Source organism: Lagopus muta, chromosome 2 (assembly GCF_023343835.1).
Source record: "Lagopus muta isolate bLagMut1 chromosome 2, bLagMut1 primary, whole genome shotgun sequence".
Lineage (NCBI taxonomy): Eukaryota > Metazoa > Chordata > Aves > Galliformes > Phasianidae > Lagopus > Lagopus muta.
Window position 1 is genome coordinate 49,541,245 of NC_064434.1, and position 17,029 is coordinate 49,558,273.

Consider the following 17,029-nt stretch of genomic DNA (forward strand, 5'->3'; position numbering starts at 1 on the left):
AAGGAAGCAGAAAATTTAAGTCATTCTGGTAGAAGAGGGCTGCAAATCAAAAGGTGACTAAGTGAGAAGAGTAGTAAGAAAGGAGTAGTAAGAAAATAGTACTTCTTGTGCTTTTTTTTTTAAGGCTGTGTATGTGATAAATAGGTTGCCCAATTTTAGCATACTGCATTAGACTTGAGACATTACAATCTGAATACTGCATTAACAGTACAGCAGTAAACATTACACAAAATACAGTTACTAACATTTAAGATGTTACATGTGCAATAAAAATATCTTTTATTAAACAAATGCTATACTTGGAAAAAGGCATTCTTTCACATGCAGTCACTCTTTATTAGGTTGGTAATGCTATGAGCATAGCAGTAATCAGCCTCAAAATGGAAACTGAACTTACTTCCTAGAGACTTTGTTATTGAAATTAATCAGTGTTGCACGCTTTCCTTGCAACTGTCCCCTCTGTAACATTTCTGAAAAGCTGAACTTCTAGGTATGTATAGATCCATATAGAGGAGAGAAGCTCATTCCCAGCTTTTGGAAGCTAAGCTTGTTCAGCCTTCTGCAGGCAGCTTGGCAGTATCAACACCTTGTTAATCCTTGTCCAGTAAATAAGATGTATGAAACTTTGAAGTTTTCAAGTAAGTCAAGTCTTCATTTGGGTGATTAAGGCTTTCATATTTTATGCTGTCACTTCTGATGAAAAGATGACTGATCTCAGGCAAACCAAGAGCTTGAGTAAATTACACAGGGTAAAAAAGTCTACCTGCAGATCCTTTTTTTTTAATTTATCTTGAGAAGTCTATCTTCACATTGGTGTTTTGGTTGGTGATGAACTTGAAAAACAACCTTGGGAAATGAAGAAATTTTTGAAAATATACAAAGACCTCCTGTAGTTTTGTATTTTTTTGTCAGTGGCTGACTTGGTTAGAATTGGCAGCGTGCTCTCTTTCGTTGTTTTCTTATGTTCAGAACAAACAGTTTGTATTCTGGTTTGTGTCCATGGCCTCTTGTCTTGGCAATGGGCAGCACCTCTTTGCATCTTCCCTGCAGGTATGCATACAGACAGATAAGATGTCCTGAGCCTTCTCTTCTCCAAGCTAGACAGCCCAGTCTCTCTCAGCCTCTCCTTGAAAGTCAGGTGCTACAGTACCTTAGTTGTCTTCGTGTCCCTTTGTTGGCTTTAATCCAGTGTATCTCTGCCTTGTACTGGGGAGCCCAGAAGTGGACTGGCACTCCAGATGTTGCCAGAGTCCAGTTCTTTTTCTCTGTGAGTATCCATGTAACATGGAATGAAGCTACTGTTATTTTTTTCTTCTTGAGAAGAGATTCACATGGGCTGCACTTTGGTCTTAGAAATGCAAATATCTTCTTGCTACTTTTGATCTTCTCCCTCCTGAAACCTTTTGGGTATGAGTTTTCAAGAGCCACAGAAGTGGGATTTCAGGATAGGGTAACATCACATTTCTTCATTACTAACACAGTAATTGCATATTATGTGTCCTAGATATGTATGATAAAATAAATATTCATTTATTTGCCCAGTTTTTACGAACCTCTGTTTTTTGACTGTTGGGGTTTACGTTGCAGCAGCTAACACAGAAACAGCCATGCTCATGTGACTTAAAAAGACAAGGTATTGGTGTCTGGAGTTAGAATTTATTAACAATGATTAACAGTAATACTCCAGAGTAATAACCAGATTTATAGTTCTCCCTCAAATAATACTGTAATTCCTTGGGCTTCCTGGAGGGTTTTATGTGTGCATACTGCCAGCAGTCATTCAGAAGAGAGAAACTGTGGTGGGGTTACCTTGTAGGAAGCCACATCTTTTCAAGCATCTTTGCAAAGAGAAAGCACAGATCGGCAGTTCAGACTGAGGCTTTCTTAAAGCTGGAAGGCTGACATAAATCTACATTTTATGCTATGATAAAGACGTTTGAACACTTTTTGGAACTGGTATCGTTTTTTACTGCTGAAAACTGACCTTTTGAAAATTTATATGCTTCATAGTTCAAGATAACTCTACTTTTAATAAAATATAATACTTATTAATGAATCTCAAGTCAGATATTCAATTTTCCTAGTAATTTAAAGCTTAATTAGGCTGCATTCTAGATCTCAGTGGCTGTCCTTAACTGATTCTTCTTTAGTCAGTATCCCTCCAATTTTACAGTTCAGTTCAATTCTCAGGACTCTAATTTGCATAGAGTGACAGATTAAAATTGGATAGCTAGAAGGATTCCTGCTTTTAGTGCCTGCTGCATTGGTGAAGATTAATTCCTCATAGTATGAGGAAATATGGCTCATGAAGTAACTTTTGAATCACTGCAGTTTTCAGTCTGTTGTACTGTTGTAAATTGAAGCTGGTGAAGTGATGATCTAATTTTAATGTGGCCTGTCTGAAACTAAATGTTACATATATGGAGAGTTTTCCATAATTATATTGTAGACAACAGTTTATGAGTTCTTCATCTGTTGGAAAAAAGGGGATTGTTTTGATTGGAGAATTGTTTTTTTCAGATCAATGGTTAGTTGCTGCCACAACAAAGAAGCTTGCATTTTTACCTCTGTTCACCCTATTCATTTGCAGACCTGTGTAATTTGTTGCCTATATAGGTAATATATACAGTTCAGATGTAATTTCTTGCAAATTTTGGTTGAAATCCTTAGGTAGGCTCTGGTTCATCTGGGAAATTTCCAATTGGGATGATATGCAGATACGATCAGAAACTATAAGATTTGGTATTTGCTTACCCTACTTGAGATTAGGTCTGCAAAATCCATTCAGTCTTCACCTGTTATAAAAAAACGTGGGTCCTCTGTGTAAGACTGTTATTCATTTCTCTTTCCCTGACTTTCTATTCAAATTTTGAAGACGAACTACAGAAGAAATACGATGAATATGTTTTTCTCTTGTGCATCATGGTAATTTCTCTGTATTCCTCTTTGAATTAAGTTTAATTTAATCTCTTCCTTTTCCTCCTCTCCTTACTCTTACGCTATTGCTCTGATTCCTGCCCTCTCATTGTTTCTCCCTATCTTTGTTGTTTTCCAAATGTTTCTCTTTCCTCTTCTCTGAAAGAACTGTGAGATCACACAAGAGATCATGTTTTGGTTATATCTCACAGAACAAATAGGTGTATCTTCCCTAAGGCAAATTTATGTATGATGTTACATAGTCTTCTAACATGTGGAAGTGGTCACAGTGTGAGGCAGAAGCTGCGTATATTTGTGCTCCTCTTTGAAATGACCTTGGGGTTGTGGGAAGCTTCCCTCGTAATGAAAAGCACCATGACAGTCATCCTGTGGGCAGTGAACTCAGTAGAGACCATGGGCTTTTTGGGATCAGGTTAACCTCTTTGACTAAAAGATGGTGACTTCATGACCATGTTGGTAGGAGTTCAGATGCTGGTGTGGCATTTCACCCTCCTAAGTGCCATTCCTGACCAAAGACATTTGCCTTCAGAAATTTGATTATGATATATTTTAGGAATGGTAATTTCCTGAATTATTTTTATTCCATCAACATTACAAAGGTAGTGCTATTATATTTATGCACTGCACCGTTTTCACAGAATCATAGGAATTGGAGAGAAGCTCTAGAATTCAGCATCCAACCCCCCTGGTAAAGCAAGTTCCCTGCAGAATTTGTAAAGGAAAATGTCCAGGTAGATTTTCAATATCTCAAGAGAAGGAGACTCCACAGCTTCACTGGGCAAGCCTGTTCCAGTGCTCTATCACCTTCAAACTGCTGGCTCATGGCGAAACTCGTGTCCACCAGGACACCCAGGTCCTTCTCCACAGAGCTCCTTTCCAGCTCCTAGCCTGTAGTTATTGCACATAGTTATTCCTTTCCAGATGCAGGACTCTGCACTCGCTCTGGTTGAACCTTGTAAGGTTCCTCTCCACGCAAGTGTACTCTCTAGCCTGTCCGGGTCTCGCTGAATCACAGCACAGCCTACTGGTGTGTGTCCCCCTCCTCCCAGCAAACTTGCTGATAGCATAGTGTTTTTCCATTTGTCTGTAAACTTAATTTAATAAGACATTCACAAGCTGCCTAGAAAATGGATTCTTTTCCCCTATGGGAATTTCCACATCTGATAATTGCCTATTTTAAAAAATGATTTCCATCACAGGAAAAGAAAATGGTATGGAAGAACCTACTTTACTGATTATCTCTTACTGCTTTTCTGGTTTTGCCAATTTGGGAACAGCATTACACTTTGAAAAACAATTTTTTTTTTTCCTTTCTATTATCTCACATTCCAAACTGTTAAAGTGTTATGCAGAATTTAAAAAGAAAACAGCCAGGATTTGTAGCTGAAGATAGAATTCTCCTTGGAAAACAGCATTTTTAAATTTCCTTTATAAAATTAAATTCTTCGTATTCCCAAATTCAAGATGAAAATTGAGCAAAGGGAAAAAAATACTCAAACCCCCCAAACCCCTGTCAAAACAAGAAAATATTGCTTATAGAATTTCACACAGTTTCTAATTGAACTTTAACTCCTACAAAATATCAGGCCAAAAGACTCTTGAAGTTAATTTACAAAAATGAAGTAATTCTAAATGCAGAGGAGAGTTTTTATGCAAAATATTTTCTTTATCAAGTGCATGTAATTAAAAAAAATGACAGTGATTGGAGTTCTCTAAATAATGGAAATATGAATTCTGTATAATTTATATATTATTATATTCATATATAAACATGTATACAAATAAATGTCTTTTAAATCACTACCCACCTAATTAATCTTATCAATATATAGTTTTTATGATTAACATATTGAAATGAAAGATGCAAGATTATTTGAAATTATAACAGATACTTCAGTGAAAAGAGCAATGTTCTCACTGTATGGATATAATCTCTCTCTGTTCTCAACTCATTCAATTTAACATATTTCCATATGAGCTGTGAGATAAAAGGACTAATAGAAATGAAAAGGAGAACTGCCAAAAGTCAAATTGCCTCATTGGAAGCTTCTTAGCAAAATTACAACATCCAGTTCTAGATAAATATATCTTATTTTGTAGGAATGTCACTGAATGATGTTAATTTGCCTGTAGGTAGTGCTCTTTAAGTTGAACAGAGTAACAAAAATTTATTTGGGCACTTTTAGTTTGTGTTAGAAATGGTTTAACATTGTTTAATGAAAAAGAAAAGCTTCAGCTGAGGGATAACAACACCGTACTTACAGAGGAAAATCATTAAAGCAACTAACTAGCATATGAATATATCCATATATTTTTAGATAGGAGGAAATTTCTTAGTCAATATCTCTTTCATTGAAACTAGTTTTGATTCAGATTATGTAGATGTTACAAATATTTCAGAGATCTATAAAAATTTCACCACCTTTGAAAAAAATGAAACCTGAAAAATGAAATGTCTGGTTGCTTTTTCAGCAGTCTAATAGTAAAAGTGGTCTATAATAGATTGCAATTAAACATCTGCTTTAGTATCTTGAATTTCTTTATGTTAAGAAAGTTTTGGGGTTCAAACCTTAAAAAGTTTAGCACAGAGAAGTAGATCACAAGATGAAGTTTCCTGTTGCTACAAGCTGGAGAGCAGCTTCCTCGTAATTTAATAATCATTGTCTCAAAGTCTCTGACGAACTTTATAATCCTTCTAACTTGGGATATTCCATGATTCTAAGAAAATGAGTTAGCTTGCTTATTTCCCCCCGTATTTGTTTTATGTTCATGATTGGAGTCTCTCTGCTGTTTTTCAGCCATGCTGTGGTTGGCTGAACTGTTACACTTTTGTTTGGGTATCATTGTTGTCCTTTGTTTTGAATGAGTCTTTTCTCATCTGTCATTTATTTTCTGTAGCATGATTATAGATAGCATCTGCCTTCTGGTATTCCATAAGCCGAACGGTCCTAATTCTCCTAGAATCTTTATCATCCCACCATACCAGTGGATACAATTGCAGTTTAAAACCATATCTTGAGCAGTTATGGTTTTTTTTTAGACATTGTAAATACATTTGTCAAGGATGGATGCCTGCAGGAAGTTTGGTATTAGAAATGTTTTATTTCCTAATTCCTTCAATGAAAATTGCAGTTTTGGAGCAAAACTTTTCTTATGTGCACAGCAGTGGCTCTTTGTTCCTCTGGTACTTCAAACCTTGTAGTACCAAGGAAGTGAAGCTTTAATTTTCCAGTTAGGGCTTTTCTGTCTCTGATTTTGCATGGTTTCCTCTTTAACATACTAAAAATTAAGTTTAGTCATGCTGCATCTTTCATCTTACAGAATGTTTCAGTATTTTTCTCATGGAGCTTTCCGTTATGAAAGTACTGTTTGGGCTCATTATAATGACTTTTTTTCTCTGCAGTGCTTGATTTTTTTGAATAACTGGAGGAGATCTGAATTTTTTTTTAACTTTTCTTAAGTGACTTTTAAGATATTAATAATTCAATATGCCATCTTTGGACTTGTGATTTTTATTATGAATATACAATTTTCACAGTCTTGACCCTGTAGCCTCTGGTTGACTGTGGATGCTATGACCTGAATTCAGCACAGCACTCAAACACAGCCTTAAGTTCAGCACAGTACTCAAACACAGCCTTAAGTAAAGTTTTTTTTTGTTTGTTTGTTTTGATTGTCTAGACAGTCCATTGAAGGATGTATCGAGACTGTCCACAAAAAAACAGCTTCACTTGCTGTCACCATAAGGACAACAAACAATCAGAATAGAACTCTTGAGCATATGTGCCTAAGCACAGTGTTTGTGCATGGTAAGGTACGTCTGGACAAGGTGGTAGGCAATGTGCTCATGCAGCCAAGATGTGGCTGGGCTGTAAGTGCATCTCTGGGCTTTCAGAGTGTGACTGGAACTCTTTTAACAGCTGTAAAAACAAAGATTAACTCAGTACTGATTTCATCTGGAGGAACTAAAAGTAGACAGGATATTTGAATGACAAATTTTATGTGGAGATGACAATATTGTGATTTTAAAAAGCTTGTTTATTTTTCATATTTTTATTATCTTAGTTATCTTAGTACGATAACAATGCTCACACCACTAAGACGACCCTCATACTCAGTTGGAATTTGGGCACTTTCCTCTCTTAAGTACTGATAATATTGTATACTGGTTTTGGTGTTATTACGTGTGCTACAGATATTTCTTCAGGCCTTCAGTTTCTTCGGAGAAGGCCAGGTAATCCAAGGTAATTTCTTCAGATCATGGTTGAGCCTAGCACAGGGTGGGATGTGGTGCGAAGCAAGAGGAAACCTGCCCTCTCAGCATGTGCTATGAGTTGTAAGAGCAGCTAACTCCTTGGGAAGAAAGTGAAGGGAGACAGATCTTTCGAACTGTGAGAGGAAGAGAAAAAACTGCTGTGTGTGAGTAAAACTCTGCTGTTAGGAAATCCAGTAAAGTAGAGTGTGTCAGGCCTTGACTGACCTGGAGGCATTAGAGGAGAGGTCAGTTAGTGCCATGCAATGGTAATCAAACGGCACTGTAGGGTAAGGCTGCACTTCTTCCTTGACAGCACACTCTTAATTGTCATTTATGTGCCTTGTATCACAAGGAACACAGGCCTTAATTCTAAATTCCTGTCTGCCTGTGTTGGTGGAATGGCCACATCACAAGATATCTGGAGTATCTTTATGTTGTTTTCTGCTTACAGGTTATAGCTTATTGTGAATGCTAAAATCTTTACATTTTGCATATATAATTAGACCTTTTCAGGGGTTTGGTAATTTCCCATCTGATTTATTACTTTTCTAGTAAAATGCATGGCTTACTTTGTGGCTGATCTCCATTTCTGGCATGGGATATCTTTTGCTAAAGATTTGTATGATTCATGGCTTACAGGCTTTTCTGTAGAAATACAGAATGTCTAGAGAGGCAGTCATGACTACCACCTTACCTGTGACTTCATTATGTAAAACCAAAACAAAACACAACACACAAGAGTCAGTGATTTGGAGAAAATTCTTACCTGCTGTTTGTGTAGAATGGCCATCTGTCTGGCAAATCCCAATGCACTAGTCAGATAGATTTGAGAAGAGCCAGACAACCTTCTGATGCCTCTTTCTCCAGCAGCTGTTTTTTTTTTTGTTTTTGTTTTTGTTTTTTTTTTGGTCTCATGTGCTGATGAGGCTGTTTTTTTTGTTTGTTTGTTTGTTTTGTTGTTTTTCTTTGTTTTGTTTCTTTTTTTTTAAATCTGTATTCAGAAGATTTTGAATTCTACTCTTGGTACTGTTGATAATGCAGAATATTTTGACCAAGTCACCCATTCTCATTATGGGCGTAAATTTTTTGGGTACCCACTTAGAACTGAAATTGCGCATGGGTGTAGTCACATAAAACGTTAAATATCCAAGAACTTCAGTCAGGTTTGGAAACTGCCTTTAGAATTGCTGAAAAACACCAAGGTGAGCTTCTTGTAATGTCAAATGGCATATCCTATTGGAGGATCATTGCAGACATTCACAATTGTCCATGTAAATGGATTCCAAGATGCAGGAAAATTGTGAAGTGTCAAAGTAGTAATTTCTAAACATACTCCATTTATCTCTTAGAAATGTAATATCTTCATAAATAACCAAATTGTCAGGGAATCCATTTTGAGTACACAATAGAATACAATTGCTGTTGGCTCTGCTCAGTGTGCATTCATGCGTAGCCTATTGAGATCTTCTCATTCAAAAATTGTGAGTTTCTGTGGGAGGCATTTTTTAAGCAGTAAAGAATAAGCAGTCCATAGTTTTGTGTGTGTAATTTTGGGGGCACTTGTACTAATTTAAAAACCTTATAATAATTATGCAGGAAGACATTACTGTTAGGGATGTCTTGTTTATTTTGTTGTATTCTGTGTTAGATTATAAAAAGTGTTTGATCTTTGCAAGTCTTAATATAGTTACCATTCCAGTTAATTCTGAAGATATCTTCAAAGACATTTAGATGGCAAAATATATCTTCTGCAGATATAGTGAGTGTTCTTTTGTGTTTGCAGCCTGCTGCATTGCACTTCCTTGCTGGATAAACCAAATACACGCAACCTTCCATAGATGAATGGTATCTCCTGCAACAAAAGGTTAAGGTGTCATCCAATGATTTATCCTTCCCACTGGATTCATTGGGTTCCTGTGATAGGGACAAAATTTACTACCTTTCATATATCAGAGGTTGTGCTCTCAAAATGGTGCTTGGGGATTTATGATATTGAACAGGGTGAATTACATGTCATATTATCAACCATCCTGTCTGACATTTAGTGTTGGCAGGAAATGGGCATTTAGCAAGTAGCACAATCTTCCAGTAGGATTGTTTCATTTCAAGGATTTTGTTAATCAAATATTTCTGAAGAAAATCTTCAAAATAGGCCGTTAATCACATTGGCCATCTGTGGCCATCTAGATGTTAGTGGTGTCTGTTTAAGCTGTCAACCTCCCTGCAGAATATTTTTAAGGTATTGTCTTCTTGATGAAAGTATTTCTTCCTTGAATCCACACAGATGTTGGAATTACAAGGTAAGTGGCACAGAGAAAAAGGGTGACAGAGAGTAAGGGAAAAGGAGATACTGTATTAATCACATAGGTTGAGATTCTGAAAAACAAGTTTGCACATGTGTGTCAGCATTTGTCAGTTCTATATAACACATATGCATATGTGCAAGACAATTAAATCTTTATTCTGATTACAGTTTTGCATCATGTCGTGTTGCTTCTGAGTGGATAAGACTGCCTTGGTTAGGAGTGCCTACCAGTATCTGAATGGTACTGTTCAGAGAAGCAAATGGCCTCTTCAGTCTTCTTTTTTGCAGCAGTTCTGTTAACTCTAGCAGAATATGGAAATTTCTTGGCACATACACTTTTTCAAAGTATGTTACTATCTGGCGATATTTCACTAAAGGTTTCCTTCCTGCTTTCCTTATTTGAGAACTCTTGCTTGGTTGATATAGCTTATGACTTTTTCTTGTCTTTATTTTATTTTTTTTTTTTACAGTGCTCTATGACCTTAAATCAATATGCTTCAAATGGTGCTTTGTGAGTTATATCTAGACTGGTGGATACTTGTATATGGCCTGCTATCTTGTCTCCAGGGGGAAAAAAAAAAAAGAAGTATATTTAAACAGATGGTCCTGACAAAATATTTGATTGCCTCATTCTGAGGTTCTGATCCCTCTGACACTGGCCTGAATCTGCATTATTGCAGCCACACAAGAGTGGGAGATGTAGCTGGCAAACATGTCCTTGTCTGTACCTATATTGTCAAGCAAGAGATAGGAATTGCTGCTGCTGTAAGAAAATATGGTTTTGATATAAGTGACTATCATGATTGCCTGGGATATGGACCACATGTTGAATGAAGGTTCAAAAGGAGGCCATTCATTTAGTAAACTTGTACACCTAACACGATAAAGGTTCTGACATAACCTGGGGAAACAAAAAAGGGGCTTTCGTCAAGTCTGTTGCCTGTAAGTCTAGGCAATATGGGAAGCAGCAGCAGCTTATTGCATTGTTTGAGTATATGATCAATCAGACAAAGAGAAAATCAGGACACATGATGAGTTTGGAAATAATATTTCAGTGCAGAGTGTCTGTCCTCTTCAGACTGCCAAATCCTTTGGCATACTCTCTTCACTTAGAAACTGAAAATGCAAATCAGAAACTTTACTAGGGAGTTATCTACCCTTTGTGTTTTTCTATAAGAAAAAAATGTCATTTCTTCAATACAGATATTCTATCCATACATTTAAGTTCCCAGAAGGCTTCTGCCAACATGAGAAAAATTATGGTCTATTGTATTTTCAGTTTTGTGAAATATGAATAATACTGGAAAGATTTTTAATAGTAGTGGAAATCAGAGGGACATTTCCAGTGCTCCTTAGTGACACTGGTAGAGATAAGTAAATAAAATGAATAAAATTTCAAAGAAGTGGGAAGGAGAAAATATTGCATTGATAAAATATGGACAAGTGATGTGTGTTCAGAGCATTTCTGGAGGTTAGAAAGACTGTCCGTTCTTGTTTTTTGAATGTCATTGCTGTTTCATCACAGTTTTCAACCAGTCTGCTCCTTGGATGTGTTGCTCCTTGGTATAGAAGATTGACACACACTGAAAGGACACTTTTTTTTCTGAAAAATATTTCTTTTCATTTAAGCTATAAAAATAAAAACATTCAGTATTTTAAAAAACATATTTGATATATGTGTGTGCTACTGCTGTTAGGAGTTAACATTGCATCTACTATTTTTTTTTCTCATGTACAGGACAGTTTTCCAGCTCGCTTTGGAGGAATACATTTTGTCAATCAACCATGGTATATTCATGCCCTCTACACAGTTATACGGCCCTTTTTAAAGGAGAAGACACGAAAAAGGGTATTCTTTTTTTTCATTTTCCATTATCTGGTAATTGTAGTCAGCAGGAGTATTGTAATATAAATAGATTGTTATTGGTGGAAAGTTTTTAATTGCAATTGCATTGTAAAAACCTTCTTTAGCTGTTTTACAGACATCCTTCAAGGACCTTGTAAACAGTGTTTTTAAATGTATTTTTGCATACAAGCATATGATTCCTTCTGGATTATATAGTGGTATTGTCAGCATTGCAATTTCTATAAGAAAGTTGTGGCAATAAAATTTGGGAATGATTTGTGTCTTTCTCTTATGATAGACACATTGAATACCAAGTCCTTTCCTAGTGATTTCTTTGACACTAGTGTAAACTAAAATACAACATGCACAGTAGCTTGAAAATAGTCACTTGAGTTAAAGCCAGTGAAAGGAAATGTGTGTGCATGTGTCTGCATAAGCACAAGCAGTCTCTCAGACGTTGATTAATTTGCAGCATTTGCATCAGTGCAATTAAGTTACAGCTTGGTAGCACATAGAATGATATTATTTCTGTAACAGGAAATTTGTCATCCAGCAAAACATAGCATTCCATACAAAATCATTACAAAGAGCATGATGATAATTTTTGCTTGTTCACTTACAGGATCAGGTCTCTAAGGAGCTCTGTTTTTTTCTCTGCAAAGAGTCTACAAGGCTACAATGTTCCTTGGTGTTTACCTGTTTTTTACTGACATTATGCTTTAGAGGCCTCTGTATTCACAGATTTTGAACTATAGATTACAAAGGCTTTTATGTAATATTTGTTATAAATATGCAAATGAAAACTCATTCTGCAGGATTCAGTTGCGCTCAACTGACTACAGCTTCAATATAGAACAATACAGTGCCAGGTATGTTTGAAGCCTATCTAAGCCAAAGACCATCTATCTACAACCAGGCAGTGCAGTACACCTCCTGGGTTTGTTACAAGATTAAAAATAAGTGACAAGGCAGTGCAATAATCAGGTATCTAAGTATTTATTGAGACATCTGAGTCAGTGGCTGGTGGCTCCAGCTCTTTCAGCCTGTCCTCGTAGGAGAGGTATTCCATCCCTTGGATCGTTTTTGTGGTACTCCTCTGGATGCGTGCTCCAACAGGTCTGTGTCTCTCATATACTGAGGACTCCACATCTGGACATGGTACTCCAGGTGAGTCTCACCAGCACAGAGAGGGGCAGGATCACCTGCCTTGACCTGCTGGCCACGCTTTTTTTTGATGCAGCCCAGGATATGGTTGGCTTTCTGAGCTGTGAGGGCACATTGCTGGCTCATGTTCAGCTTCCCATCCACCAGCACCCCAAGGTCTTTTTCATCAGGGCTGCGCTCAATCCTTTAATCGCCCAGTTTGTATTGGTGTGGGGGTTGCCTCGACCCAAGTGCAAGACCTTGCATTTGGATTTGGATTTGTCAGCCTGGCCTCACTGCTCAAGCCTGTGTAGGGCCCTCTGAATGGCATCCTGTAGCTCTGGAGTGTTGACTGCACCTCACAGTTTGGTATCATCAGAAACTTGCTGAGGGTGCAATTGATCTCCCTGTTGATGTAACTGATGAAGATATTAAAGAGTATCAGTCTCAGCACTGACACCTGCAGGACACCACTCGTCACTGATCTCCATCCAGACACCGAGCCACTGACTACCACTCTCTGAATTTGATCTTGCAGCCAGTTCTCTGTTAGCTGAACAGTCTACCCATCAAATCCATATCTTAACAATATGGAGAGAAGGATGTTGTGGGATACAAAGTGTCATAAGCCTTACTGAAGTCCAGATAGATGACATCAGTGGTTCTTCACTTGTCTAAATGCAAACTTTTTACATCAGTTTTTGTTAATTCTTAGTCAGTTCTTCCATTAGTCAGATAGTTAAATATTGCAGTTAATAAAGTTTGTTTTTCAGTAGGAAAGAGAACAAATTATTGTGAGAAAAAAAAAAATCCCACAGAATTATCTTCAGAAGTGTATGAAGATCTCATTATTTATCTTTCATGTATTTCCTGAATTATTTTTGCAGTTTTTGAGAGGTCTGGTAGATTTGCAACTGATAATTGCATTGAGATAACTGTAGTACTCAGCATACATAAAGCAACTGCTAAAATAGTGAAACATCCAGTTTGAAAATGACCATAAAATAAATTGCTTTTGCTATTAATATTTGTTCTATCACTCAAAGATAACTCCTTTCTGAGAAGGAAATACTGTATTTGCATGTTTACATTAAACTTTCTGTTTATGCAGCTGACTGGAAGATGACAAAATTTATGACTGTTTCTTTTCTCATTCCCATTACAGCATCAGTTTTCCAGTTGAGGTACAGAGATGTCCCACAACCAAGTGGGCTAAAATATGAGACAAGCATATATTTGCTTTTTTTTTTTTTTTGTCTGTCTGCCTTTTGAATTTAACATATGATAAATCAAGGTATAGCTCCCCAGAGAAGTTATTGCAAGGTGAAGTAGGATGAAAACTGGTGGCACTCCATGTACATGCACACCCTGTCTTCCCCATGGAGAGCAAGAGGCAGCAGTATGAGGCAATAACTTCCCTTGCTTACTTGGCTGCTTCTGCACAAGTCAATTAAAAGAGGACTGGGCACTGCCATTCCTACTGTTTAATTGTACAGGCACTCTCTGGCATGGCACTGGCCAGTGCCAGCTAGTACTCTCTTAGACATTGCCTTGGAACAATTCAAGGATTAGTAAATAGTGTTGATGAGTTCTGTTCTGGAGATAAAGGGAATTTAACTCTGTGGATGTAAACTGTGCTGTAGCACTTGCTCCTGGTCCAAGAAATGAATCCTGGCCTTTTTGCTACTCTAGAAATGTTCTTTGAGCTATCTGTGAAGCCACACTCAAGAGAAGGCATATCCTCTCAATGGAAGGTCTGCAGATCCTCCAAAGTGGGAAAAGGCTGTCCAAATCCAGAGATCCTCCATTTTTAGTACTCAGTGATCACCTGTTGCAGATTTCTGAGGAGAAACAATGAGGTTAAATATAAACAGAAGTATAAATGTCAGTGTAGGTATACGTGCATATTGTATACATACATACACTATGTATATGTAAATGTAAAGCATATCTGAAAATAAATCAGTCAATGAAAATACTGATTGACAATATCAAATAGTCTATCAGAATTCCCTTGTTGTCACTGAAAGTATTTTACTGTTATTACTTTCTTTGTTGCTTGCCATGTACAAACAGAAGGAAGAAATTTTCTTCATTATATTCTTGTTTGTCTTTTTAATTTTCTTTTCATAGAACTCAAGGGTGGATGCTTGGAAGTCAATATATTCCTTAATGTATATAATAAATGCTAATTTTATTTACTGAATTATGTGCTTAATTTATGTACTTAATTTATTTCTCAGGATTAGGAGAAACAAATTACAAAAGATAAGCAGTCTGTCTGTCTTGACTTCTGTCTGTCTTGTTAGTCAGCATTAGTTCATACAATCCTTACGTTGCTTGTCCTGCAAACATTAATGGTTTAATTGCTTTGTAGGTGTATGAACAATGTCTGACTGTACTGAAGGTAGAAGTAATGTGTGCCTCGTTGGCTATTGTGTTAGCCCAACATAGGCATAAAATTGGAACGGTACAATATTCTGTCATAATAATGATGTAATTTGGGCTTTGATGATTTTTGTGATACTGTTTTGTTTTTATCTTTTTATATAAATGCAGATATTCCTTCATGGTAATAACCTCAACAGTCTGCATCAGCTGATACATCCTGAGATCCTGCCTTCAGAGTTTGGAGGAATGTTGCCCCCATATGACATGGGAACATGGGCAAGAACACTGCTAGACCACGAGTATGATGATGACAGTGAATGCAATGCGGACTCCTACAATGCTCCAGCAAAAGATATAGAAAAGGACCTCTCTCCTAAGTCCATGAAGAGGTGGGTTAAAGATACTAATATGTTAACCTCATATTGCCATGAGGTTAACATTTGCCTTCTCACAAAATCATAGAATAACAGAATTGTAGGGGTTGGAAGGGACCTATAAGTGAGCATTGAGTCCATTCCTCTGCTAAAACAAGATCCTTATAGAAGGTCACACAAGTAGTTATCCAGATAGGTCTTTATTGTCTCCAGAGGAGACTCCACAACCTCTCTGGGCAGCCTGTTCCAGTTCACTCTCAAAGTAAAGAAATTCTTCATGGTGTTTGTATGGAACTTCTATGTTCCTTGTTCATGAACCTGTTGGTAGTTTCCTCAGCTTATTAGGTATAAGGACTTTTTTTTCCTTAAGAAGACTCTTGGCTATAATCCACAGCATTAATTTTCGCCTCTTGTCCTATCACTAGTTGCTAGGCAGAAGAGGCTGACCAATTCATACTGGTTAAGCCTAGCAGTGAACATATGGGACAGAGAATCTACATAAACTCTTTCAAATTAAGTTGGAATATGCTAACTTGAGAATTCATTTTCAGAACTTGGCATTTGGTGCAGAAAGAAGAGAGAATTTGGAAGCAAGTCAAACAGGAGAAAATATTTTGAGACTTGTCAGCCAGGAAAATGATGTTGTCTGGAGTATATCTTAAAGACTTGTTAAGACAGTGTAGCTTGAAAGAGATATATTTTTTAGGAAATGGGGTGGAGAAAATTGCCACAGAAATAAAAACAAACACATACACACACACAAAGAAAAACAACAAAATAACAAAAGATTTTATATCAGAAATCTAAAATACATTGAAAGTGGGAAATGTTCAGAGCCTGGCTGGGAATGAACTAGGATAAGTAAAGTTAAAAAAGATTGTGAATGCATATGAAAAAGATGCAACTACCACAATTGTTTGAGAAAATAGGACAGGGAAAGAGTAGGAAGGGGAGAGCATGAAAATGAGTGGCATATTTATATACAATTTGTACTTAGAATTATGTAACAATTATACGTACGTAGAATTATTTGTAGCAAGAATTATGAAACAGTAGAGAAGTTTACTTGGAAAGATGGGTGGAATGTAGGAGCTGAAATACGGAATTCTTAGTGATGCAATTAAACCATGAGAGGAAGTTGCCTCATCCAAGGATGCAGGAAGGACCTATGAGCAATTCTTTGACAAGACTCTCTGAAGCAGAATTTCCCAGACTACTCTGAAGAAATACTTTGGAAAAGCAGCAGATTGACAGATTCTTTTTTCTTTATTTAAGGGGAGAAAGCATACCTACTTTCTTCTCATTTAACTGGTGCTGAAAAGTCTTTCAAGCCGACTTATACTTCATTATATACTTCTAATTGATCTGCAGTTTACTGTCAGATATTCTTTCAATCTAGGCTAGCTAACGCAGTAGGAAACCTATTGCAGAAAATAAGGATGTTGAAAATTGGATCTGTGTTAAATCCAGCTGAAATTTCCTCACCATCATTATATTCATTTTCAGTTAGCATATCTGCAGTACCTGCTGAAATCCTCCTTCCCAGCTGCTGGATATAAAAGGTACTAAGTAGGCTTACTGTGATAGTACCAAGTAGGAGGGAATGGTAGCAAAATTCTGGACAATATCCCATAATTTTGTAGCATTAGCTGCACAAACATTTTAAAAATAGAAATAAAGAAGTTAGGATAGGTAGAAAGAGATAAACACTATGAAGTTTAAAATTAAATTTAACTTGAGTTGGATATCGGACAGATTATACTTCTCTCTGCTTAAAA

The 17,029-nt window shown here is 36.8% G+C and overlaps 1 protein-coding gene across 1 annotated transcript in view; it reads left to right on the forward strand.

Moving 5' to 3' along the window:
* The window catches only part of CLVS2 (clavesin 2), a 57,287-nt gene that overhangs the window by 29,371 nt on the left and 10,887 nt on the right, over nucleotides 1-17,029 (forward strand). Inside the window, exons 3-4 of the mRNA XM_048936755.1 lie at nucleotides 11,236-11,346; nucleotides 15,046-15,266. Of these exons, the coding sequence (XP_048792712.1) occupies nucleotides 11,236-11,346; nucleotides 15,046-15,266 (332 nt within the window). The remainder of the gene's footprint in view (nucleotides 1-11,235; nucleotides 11,347-15,045; nucleotides 15,267-17,029) is intronic.